This window comes from Coturnix japonica, chromosome 26 (genome assembly GCF_001577835.2).
Source record: "Coturnix japonica isolate 7356 chromosome 26, Coturnix japonica 2.1, whole genome shotgun sequence".
Taxonomy (NCBI): Eukaryota; Metazoa; Chordata; class Aves; order Galliformes; family Phasianidae; genus Coturnix; species Coturnix japonica.
In genome coordinates, this window is record NC_029541.1 from 1,160,117 (window position 1) to 1,170,638 (window position 10,522).

The following is a 10,522-nucleotide window of genomic DNA, read 5'->3' on the forward strand; positions in this document are numbered from 1 at the left end:
GCAGATCCACATGCATGGAGTGCAGGGCAGCAGCAGCACAGGTGTGACTCCCATAGGGTCTCAGTGGGGGTCTGGGTTTGCAGGGGAAAGCTCCTTGTTTAGAACCCCAGGAGCACTGCAGCAGCCCCAGTGCTACCCTCACATGTTTAGCCAGATGCTGGGGATGCAAGGAGCTCACAGGATTCTTCAAGCCCAGGCCAAAAGCAGAGCAAAGACACATGGGAAGCTTCTCAAATGCTGTAGGAGGTGGGGAAACTGAGGCATGGCAGAGGGGTGGGAACCACACAGCCCCTGCAGCATTGGGACCCTGGGGGCACTGAGTGGAGCTGCAGGCAGGCGCTGAGCCCTGGGATGGAGCAGGGTGCCTGGGGCTGCCTGAGTTCAAAGCCTGAAAATCTTGCTGTGCAGCTCTGTCCTGGGTTGGCACCCACAGTGCTGGGCTCAGCCCCTCGTACATCCCACTCTCAGACCATTCACAGCCCTCCTCTGCATGCTATCTGATAGCTTTATTTCCTCTATGTCCCTTCCATCCCCACTACCAAGCTCTGACTCCATGCCTGGAGGTGACATCCCCAAGTCTCTGAGCTGCCCCACACCCTCCCACTCAGCCCTTGGGGTCTCCCCCACCCCCAGCCCCGTGGTGCCCTCAATGTCTGGGGTTGGCTCTGAGCATTGGGATGGGGGTGGCTGTGTCTGCAGTCCCAGGGGACAGCAGAGGCTCAGCTGTTGTTTCTAACTCTGTTCTGGCTGCCCTGGGAAGCCCGCTGGCTCTGTAAACACCCCTGGGGTCAATGGAAAGGGGGGCAGCTCCTGGTAGAGGGTAAGGATGGATGGGTGGGCCAAGAATTGGGGGTGGGACCCACCAGCATTGCTGCAAAGCCACGTCAGGGGTGGCAGCTTTGTGTGGGGTGGCCAGACCCCTTGTAGGGGTCAGATGTCTTGAGTATGGGGCTCCGACACCTTCAGGATGTGGCACAGAGGGACATGGTCAGTGGGTAATACCGCTGGGGATGGGTTGGGTTGGACTTGGGCATCTCAGAGGTCTTTTCCAGAACTAATGATTCTCAGGGTCCGACCTCTCTGTACAGCTCTGGAAATTCAATGTTGGCTTCCACCTCCTCATAGACAGCCCAGGGCAGCCCCTGCTTCAAATCAGTGTGTCCCAAGCACTGTGGGATATTATTTTGCAAAGAACTTGACTTCAAACTGATCTTCCCCATAGATTTCCAGACTGTCCCCATCCTACATATGAGGAGCTCAGAGGGCATCTCATAAAACTACAGGCATAAAGCAACCCCAGTGTCTCCAGGCAGCTCATCACTGTGTGTGAGACAGTGGCAGGGACACAAAATATCCCCATGACATCAGAGGGATGGGGACACCCATGGCTCCTTCTGGTCCTATGGCTGCCGGTCCTACAGTCTGGGGCTGAGGGGAGCCCTTGTTCCTCCCCTCTTTCTCTGTCCAGGTTCCTACAGAGAATGAAACTTGAGCCCAGAGCCAATGGCATCCCAAAATTGCCTGCACTGCTCCCCAAGCCCCAGTCCCCAGACAGGGCTGTGGGGAATGCAGGGCCTTTGTCACTGGCTAAATTTGGCTCCTCTGTGTGCAGAGAACAATCCCAAGGAGAGATGCTGGCGGCACAGCCCTGCAGGCATCTTACCTTATAAAGGGCTGCCATAACACCTCCTCCTGCAGCCTGGGATCCACAACGCTGCACCAGAGCAGATGAAGCCAGGATGGGACTGCCACTGTCATTGCCCCAGCTACCATTACCAAACCCACACCAGCCAGAGGGCTGCTGCATCTTCCCCCTATGGCAAAGATGTCCTGGCAGTGGGAGGAGATGGGAACAGCTCCATGTTCAGTGGGATATGGGGCTGCTGTACCCCCTGTGCCCCCCATCACAGGAGCTGCCCCATGCACGCAACTGCTTGTTCCTCCGTGACCATAATAGATTTAGGATTAAAATACCAGGCATTGTCCCGCTGGGCTGCACGCTGGGGATTGTTTGCTCCTAAACTTGCCCCTAAAAATATCCCAGGAACAGGTGCTGCCTGCCCTATGGGCTGCACAGAGCCTCCTTCTGTGGGGACACCCAGCTGGGGTGCAGGGAGCAGCTTAGGGGATGGGAACTGCTTGAGCATCCCAACCAGGACCTGGCTGCTCCTGACCCACAAACCTGCACTCAGTTCCTGGTGCAGTGGTGGAACCCCCTCCCCATCACCCCCATCAGAGGGGATGTGCTCTCCTGCTCTCACAGCCCCATGGGCAGCACTGCTGTGAGTACCTCACTGTGGATGTGGATGTGTCAGTTCCTCACCCCATCTCCTTATCTGCAAAATAAATGAATAAAGCTGGGAAATTTTATGCAGAGAGAGAAAAGCCACACAGAGACACGATTTTTGCCTCCTTGCAGGGTTTACCCAGCAAAGGGAAAATGGAAATGGAGTGGGAAGCATATGGGCACTGCTGTTGCACCCTGGATGCATGGGCAACAAGCAGCAGCAGAACTGACTGCATGCAAACAGCAAACATTGCTTCGAACGTGTTGGGGTCACAACTGCAACAAACCCAGCTGTGATGCACTCGTGTGCTGAGGCTGCACCCCAGGTGTGTGCTGCACGTCACGGGGCAGTGGGGCTTGCAGTGCACCAGAGGGGATTTGTGCTATTTTTACTGACCACTTGGAAGCCAGCTGAGGGTTAACACTCCCACTCCGTCTCCGGGCCCCCGCAGTGCTCAGCTTTGCAGACACCAGGCACCAGCTCCCAGGTAAGAGGGTCCCCCCCAGTGGGATTGCTGGGGATGTGGGGCTGTTGAGCCCCAGCTGTAGCAATGGGTTTTCAGTCTGAGTCAGCCACCAGCACCATCCTGGGGCAGACTGAGTCCTTCTGTGGCTGCTTGGGGTCATTGGTGGGATGGGGGAGGTGGGCTTGGAGCGTGCCCAGGGTGGGTGCAGGGGGATGACAGGACAAGGCTGTGCTTGATTTTACAGGGTTATTTCTTTTAGTGTTTTCTCTGCTTTTGTGTTTTATGAAACTTTTTATGCTGGTGATCAGAGCAAAATGAGCTCATTCTGACCATGTCTCCGTCAGAGAGTAAAGTCTCTTATGGATGCTCTGGGTCTGGAGCCCCCAGATCCCCTGACATGAGCTCACCAGGCACATCCTACCTGCTCCCCTGAGCCCTCTGGGAAGCCAAATTGGAACTACTTTGCCCTAAAACTTTGTTGCCCTTGATAGAGGTCGCTGGGATGGGATCTGGCATGGGTCCCACCTCCTGGGACGTGGCTTTGTTCTGAGGGGAAGGAGGAGAAAAACGCCACGAGGCTACTCCAACTGCTGCTGCTCTATGGGGACACAGAGGGTTTTCTGTGTCTCCCCCCGCCCCCGTGGAATTCAAGAAGGAGCAGTTGGGGGCTGCCCTCAGCCTATATATCCTATTTTGGGGGCTATTCTCTGTAAACCCTAAGACCTGCAGGCTCTGTGGGATGGGGCTCCTGTTGAGATCTGTGGCTTTTCTCCCCCAGCTGCAATGCTTCAGGTTGGAGCTCTGGTGCAGTGGGGACACAGGGAGGGATGAGGATAAACTGGAGGACCAGTGCCCACACACTGTGCAATGCTCAGCTCAGGGGGAACCTCTCCAGGAGCAGAGGAACTCTTCTTAACTTTCCCCTTTGTGGTTTAAAATGGTTCCCAGATTCACTGGGGGAGGCAAAGAAGTCAATGGAGGTGGAACACCTCAATGTGAAGTAACAGCAGCAGCCCCACCAGCACTGACAAGAGCTGTTTGTTACTGAGATGCTCCTTCAGTTCGGATGCAAAAACTGGAAGGAAGATTCAATGGGCATTTTCCCAGTGCTTTTCCCACCCCTGGGCTCCCGCTGTGAGCAGCCAGCAGGGGCTCAGCATACAGCAGCTGCTGGGGCATAGGGTTACTGAGAGCATTCCAACTATGAAACGGGTGAGCGTTCCATTGGGGAGCAGGGCTGGATGCTGGGGAGGTCCAAGCAGAGGGGGTGGGTGACCCCTCCCTCCTCCCTCCTGTGCACACCCAGACCCAGAGCTCCCTACACAGGCTGGGTGAGGAGTGAGGTGGGCACTGGGAAGCTCCAGAGAGCACCAGGGCTGCTCTCCTCCATCAGCAGCACCGGACCCCAACAATGCCTGACCGACACCACCCTGTGGCTTGTTTCATCCTCCTCTCCTGTTTGTTGATGTATAGACCAACCCACCTCTATATATACTTGCTTATTTCTGCATGTTATTTATTTCTTTGTGTCTTTGTGTGTTTTCAGGACACCAACCCAGCGCCACGATGCCAGAGCCGTAAGTTGTGCTGCTCCCTCTCCCCCCGGGGCTCTCTCACTCCTACCCACCAATATGGTGTTCAGACTGGAGAGCACATTGCTTGGGTTCACTGTGCTGTTCCCTATGTAAAAAATCATCTGTCTTCAACTAAAAGTATGCAGCAACCTCAGCACCCTCATTGGAGATTTCTGAGGTCAGAGAACCTGAAAGCACAAAATCATTGAGTTTTGGCTTTTTGAGAGCCTTCAGCCCCCAGAGAGCTGCAGGTCAGGCTCACTGTGGCTCTCAGTCATTGCACACAGAGGGAAGGAGACCAATGGGAATCTCAAGGGGAACATCTGACTGCCACCTCCTTTTGATTCCCACTCACTGATGCTCTGTTTTCTCCTCTCCTTCTCTGCTCCTGCCCAAACGCGCCTGCCAGCAGGGAGGTGAGTGCTTCCCCTTTTGGGAGGGATCATGATACTCCCCTGCCTTTGCTCTGAGTTTGTTTTCAAAGCTTTTCCCCTCCCCTTTCCCCTAGAGAAAATCCAAGATCACAGCTTCGCGCAAACTCCTGTTGAAGGTGAGTCCTAAGGGCTGGAAACTCCCTGGGTCTGATGGAACAGAGCTGTGTGGTTGGTGGGATGGTGGTGGGGAACAGCAGCGCTGCAGGAGCAGCTCCCACTCCCACATCTCTTCTGAGAAACGCTCACTGATGTGGGCTCTGCGGCTGATAGAGCAAATCTCCCCTCCCTTCCCCCCTGTGTGAAGGTGGGAGAAGCTCTGAGCCCTCCTGCTCTGCAGCCACAGCCCCACAGCCCCCGTGTTGGTGCACCTGGGCTGTGCAGCACCACCCTGGGAGCTCCCCTTGCTGTGGCTTGAGAAAGTCTCTACCACAGCAGAGCAAAGGCAAGCAGAGAAGCGCTGAGATCAGCATCCCATAGACCCACCGGCAACTCTGGAGGCCTCAGCAATGGGATCTGCCCATCCACACCTCCACCATCTGCTTGTGCCCACAGAGCTTGATGCTGGCAAAAGCCAAGGAGGAGTGGGATCAGGAGATCGTGGACAAACAGTCGGAGAAGGAGAGATACCTGTCTGAGCGCATCACCCCGCTGCACACCAGTGGGCTCTCCTTGAGCCAGCTTCAGGTACATCCCTGCTCTGAGAATGGAGCACCAGCTCTGCAGCACCGGGCCCACTGCTCACCTCCTTTGTGCTGTGCTTGGCCATTAGGATCTGTGCCGGGAGCTGCATGAGAAGGTGGAGATTGTGGATGAAGAGAGATATGACATCGAAGCAAAGTGCAACCATAACACTAGGGAGGTAGGAAAGGGAGGGAAAATTCCCCACTTTCCTGATCACCCCTCGTAGGTCTGAGCACTCCTTCTCATGGTCCAGCTGCCATCCAGGTGGGCTGGGACAAGGCAGCAACAGCTCTGAGCCCAGGGAGAGGTGAAAATAAGGGCAAGGAGCTTGGACCCCACTGGAACTTGGAGTCAGCAGAGACTCCTGCTTCATCCAGGCTTCATTTCCTTGCATCCATGCAAGGCTTCCATCCAGTGACCTCCACATCCTCCCTTCCCCATCCTGCAGATTAAAGACCTGAAGCTCAAAGTGCTCGACCTGAGAGGGAAGTTCAAACGACCCCCGCTGCGGAGGGTCCGTGTCTCAGCTGATGCCATGCTGAGGGCTCTGCTGGGCTCCAAGCACAAGGTGTCCATGGACCTGAGAGCCAACCTGAAGTCTGTCAAGAAGGAGGACACAGAGAAGGTGGGTAGATGGAGAGACCTCCCAGGGCAGTGGTGTTTCCCTCTCAGGGCATGAAGGACCCATCCAGATGGGATGATGCAGTTCCCTTGCTGTGTCTGTTGAGCTGCAAATGCAGAGAGTTTGGTCTTTGGTCTTCTTGGGTGCAAGGAGAGCTCTGATTTGGTGCAATCCCAGTCACAAAACACCCAGGAGACTCCCAGGCCCAGATTAGATAAGAGAGTGCCAGTGCAGCAAGCAGACTTGGCAGCAGATAGGCAGCCCAGCTCGCAGCAGCTTTGCAGAGATAAGAGAAGTGAGTGAATCCCAGCACTGCATTTGGACTTTCTTGCCTTGACTCCTTGCTTTGTCCACCTTGTGCTTCATAGCCACGAGGAGACGTGCAGTGCTGACTTTCAAGTCAGAGCATCCTGGCAGTTCCACACACAGTGCTTTGACAGCCTCAGAGAGTCTGGGAGCACCTTTTTCAGTGTCTTGTTCAGGAACTGCAGCTTTTTGGTCCTCCCTGGAGCAGCAGCAAAGTTGGGATGTCCAGATTCCTCCTAGAAGGGTTGTGCTGCTATCCCAGACTCTCCTCAAAGATCACTGTGTTTTACCTCCTGATCCCACCTCATCAGTTTGCACGAAAGCCTCAATTTTCTGCTCATTTTTCCTTCTTATTTTTCCCCCCTTTGTTGCTAGCAGGACGTATTTTCAGCCCTTTGGACAGAAAGCTGCACTTACGGGTCTCAACGCCAGGTGGTGTTCAGACCTGAGTTTATTTTAGACGCCGTGAGACGATTTGAGAGCACGGTTTGTAATCTATGAATGCCTGTGGGCTGGCAGAGCCGGTGCCTGGGCACGCTCCCAGGACTTCCACATCCCCATTCAGTCCTATTGGGCTGTCCCTGCACTGCCAGCACTCCCAGTCCCATCCAAGATGAGCTCTCCTTGCAGTGAAAGTGCTTCTGCTTGCACTCGGCATGCTGGTGTAGAACTGGAATAAGTCCCACTTTGGCTTCATCCTCCTAAAGAGATTTTCTGGGGTTTTCATGTAGCTTTGGGGTGGTAGCCTCATTCATCCAGAGCTCCATGCTGCAGCTCACCCCTTTGTCCAGCCCCACATCCATGCATCCATGCAGAGCTCTGATGGAGAGGGCATTAGCAGCAGGGCAGTGGCTTGCCCTGAGCAGGGCTCTGTGCAATAGGGTGGGGAGCTGTGGGGCTGCCAGTGCTCTGTTCCCAACCCCTGTCCCTGTTGTCCCCGTCCTCCTGGCAGGAGCGTCCCGTGGAGGTTGGTGATTGGCGCAAGAACGTGGAGGCCATGTCAGGGATGGAGGGAAGGAAGAAGATGTTTGATGCTGCCAAGTCCCCCACAGGACAGTGAGAGGTAATCCTAGAGAGGCGTTAGCCCAGCTGGGATCCCAGTTCCTTGGGCTGCTTTTTGGGAAAGTCTCTGCCCCACTGCTCTGCTCTGTTTCTCTCCCACAGGAGCACCAGGACAAAAGAACATCCCCAACCCTTCTGGTTGCCCCTCAACCCCCACCTTGCTTCCCCTCTGTCCTCTTTGCACCCTTGCCCTGAACTCCCCACTGAGATGAACCATGTGGACAACCATCTGGGAAGGAGATCTGAGCTTCTTCCTTTCATCTCTGCCCCTTTCCCCACTCTGAGTCTCACCCACACAAGATGTGCTCTTGGAGGGGCCACCATTCACCATCCCCTCCCAACTCTGCAGAGAGGGGACAGACCCTCTCCCCCTGTTCCCACGCCTCCAGCACAGCCCGAGATGTGCCCATGTGGCTGCATGTGTATTAAAGGATGGTCTCTGGGGCTGAACACTGCATGGGCTCATCTCTGCATTGGCCAAGAGAAGGTGCAGGTACATAGCAAGACAACCTGGTCCTTTCCTGTGCCCTGGGCTCAGCCTTACATAGGGATCATCTCTTCCATCCGCATCAGCTGGTACCCCCCAGCTCTACTGAGCCCCCACCCCACCATCCCCACACCCCTGTGATTTCCTATATCACTGCGTCAATAGGTGCGTGCACGCCATAATTGTGCCTCCCACTTGGCCATGATGCCATTGGGACTGGAGATCCCAGCTTGGCCACGTTGCCATTGGGGTGGGAGATCCACCATCACGGCCCCAAAGACAAATGTGAAGGGTTTCAGCTCTGATTGCGCTGCCCGCACAGGCGCTGTGCTGAGGCTGCGTCCTGGGATCCCCAGAGGGAACTCACACACATGGCTGTGATTCTGGCAAGGGAAGAAAGGTGTGGAGGGAGAGGCAATAACTGTACCTGACCGACTGGAATAGCTGGAAAATGCAGGGAGGTTTCATGGAAACAAAGCCTTCTTCAGAACTGAAACAGAAGCAGAAAGCCCAAAACGAGTTGGGGTCGGGAACGCAGCTCTGCGCTTGGCGTAATTATGATAATTGGGTACTTTACAAGCAGGGGTGGTGTTTGTAGGGCAGGGAGGGATGGCAGTGAGATGAAAGGCAATGGGGAGGTGGGTGCTGTGGACGTGGCTCTGGTGGGCACTGCTTGGATGCCCAACACATCGCCAAACCCTCCGCATCGAAACGCCGCGTGTTGCGGCAGAGCAACGCCCAGGGCTCACCAGCACATCCCTGCAACCAGCACTAAGCTCATGGCAGGCTACGGCTGGCTCTGTGTGGCCAGATTGGGTTTAAATTGAGGGGCAAATAGGAAAAAAAAGGACAGCCCAACTCTCGGGTTCACCCACTTCTCCAAATAAGGTGTTTGCCAGTCACTGCATCTTGTTCTCATCCTTCTCTGGTGGAAAACCATTCCTATCACCATGGATTGCCATGAGTGACCATGACCATTTTGCACTGGGGGTTGTTTGCAGCCCTGTGGGCGGTGGGAGATGCAGAGGGAGGGCTCAGGGCAGTGGGCAGCCCTGGGTTGGGTGAGCATGGCCCCACAGCCCCTCCAACCCCACGGCCACTGCAGGACGCTGCATGAGGTCAGTGCTAGGCTGCCAGCTCATGGAGAAGCTAAACTCTGACCTGTTGCTCATATCAGAGGGAATTCCTCATTAATTACAACTAATTTCCTGTGCTGTGAGGGATGCAATCTGTCGTGCAGCTGCTTTCCAGCTGGCAGCATCAGTTACTTCATGTAATGCAACCTGAAAGGCTGCCAGTGACACTGCTCCTGGGGGACATTCGTACCTTTTCATCATTAGCTGTAGCCGTGGGCCATCACAGGAGATGGCTTCTGCTCAAGAGGCCTCTGCAGAGGATGACAGGAACCCGAAGGATTCTACAGCACCCCTGGGGCACCACAGTGGCAGCTATGAACTTTTCCTTCCTTCCTTCCTTCCTTCCTTCCTTCCTTCCTTCCTTCCTTCCTTCCTTCTTCCTTCGCTTCCTTCCTTCCTTCTTCCTTCCTTCCTTCCTTCCTTCCTTCCTTCCCTTCCTTCCTTCCTTCCTTCCTTCCTTCCTTCCTTCCTTCCTTCCTTCCTTCCTTCCTTCCTTCCTTCCTTCCTTCCTTCCTTCATTCCTTCCTTTTTGCTTGATTTCTGAGCAAAAATGAACCAACCTGAGATGCATTCCTGCTTGGCTTCCCTCTCACTGTCAAGGTACCTCTCTGCTCCCTGTTTCTCACACATCACACCCACCTTCCCCAAAGCTGAAGGAATTTTAGTCAGGGAGCAAAGTTTGGAGCATGGAGGAGCAGAACCGGGGCCAATGTCAGGACCAGTGGATGGGTGGAGGTGCAGGATGTGCTGCTGGGCCCTGGGGCGAGGCTGAGGAATGCCCCAATTACAGCACAATTATGAGAACTGGAAGCTCTCCACTGCCCTCAGCCAAAGAAACACGCGTGGGGATGAGGCACAGGACAGTGTTCCCAAGGGAAAAATACAATAATCCTGGCTGATACTGGCCTGGCTCCTTAACAGGTAGAAATGGGTGTCCTCTGCTGCTCTGCACCAGGTGAGGTTCTGGCCTCCTGCTCCATTCCCAGTAGCAATGGCTGGAAAAGCCACAGCTGAGAGGGAAAGTCCAAGCAGAGATAAATATTGAGGGAATAGATGAGAAACAGCGATGGTGAGATGGCAAATCCTGCTGCTAACTCTGGCATTTTCAGCATAGCAGAGATGAAGGACAATGATGAACACGCTCAGAAGGATCTTGAAGGGCTGGGATTTGGGGATAAAATGGCAGATGACCTTACAGGGAAAATCCAACATGAGTTTGTACATAAATGATTGGCTCCTGATGGGCCATTGTCAATGTGGAAGTGATAGTTTGGGGTTACAGCAAACATGAAAACATATAGAAAGCAGAGGGGAAATGAGCTGACAGCTCTGGGGTAGCAAATATCTCACACCAGTGGTGTCCTGGTGGCCGGAGATCAATGCTTTGTGCTGTCAAACAGCTCAGCTTGAGCCAGCCCAAAGCAATGGGGAGGTGGGAGCTCTTCCTACAATGCGGAACAGAGCTG

General features: G+C 54.7%; 1 protein-coding gene and 1 long non-coding RNA gene across 3 annotated transcripts; one reads left to right on the plus strand and one right to left on the minus strand.

Annotated features, from left to right (window-relative positions):
• The first annotated feature begins 2,707 nt into the window (after window positions 1–2,707).
• TNNI1 (troponin I1, slow skeletal type) lies at window positions 2,708–7,888 on the plus strand. Its single transcript, XM_015884852.2, has 9 exons — window positions 2,708–2,775; window positions 4,301–4,331; window positions 4,738–4,744; window positions 4,837–4,878; window positions 5,315–5,446; window positions 5,532–5,621; window positions 5,892–6,068; window positions 7,324–7,434; window positions 7,536–7,888. Exons 2-8 carry the CDS (start codon window positions 4,321–4,323, stop codon window positions 7,429–7,431), a joined length of 567 nt encoding a protein of 188 aa, XP_015740338.1. The 5' UTR covers window positions 2,708–2,775; window positions 4,301–4,320; the 3' UTR covers window positions 7,432–7,434; window positions 7,536–7,888.
• LOC107324654 lies at window positions 6,780–10,063 on the minus strand. 2 transcript variants are annotated; one of them, XR_001559531.2, is made up of 4 exons: window positions 9,617–10,063; window positions 9,247–9,307; window positions 8,348–8,410; window positions 6,780–7,072 (listed from the first exon to the last, which is right to left on the minus strand). It is a non-coding gene; the product is annotated as an uncharacterized LOC107324654 (long non-coding RNA). The 2 variants fall into 2 exon arrangements; XR_001559530.2 differs by lacking the exon at window positions 9,617–10,063 and having other exon boundaries at window positions 9,247–9,434.
• Between the last annotated feature and the right edge of the window lie 459 nt (window positions 10,064–10,522).

What these genes read in the sequence shown, in the direction of transcription:
- TNNI1 (XM_015884852.2), top strand. An exon ending in CGCGCAAACTCCTGTTGAAG is followed by an intron (nt 4,879 to 5,314) that starts GTGAGTCCTAAG and finishes TTGTGCCCACAG; the next exon opens with AGCTTGATGCTGGCAAAAGC. An exon ending in AGAAGGAGGACACAGAGAAG is followed by an intron (nt 6,069 to 7,323) that starts GTGGGTAGATGG and finishes TCCTCCTGGCAG; the next exon opens with GAGCGTCCCGTGGAGGTTGG.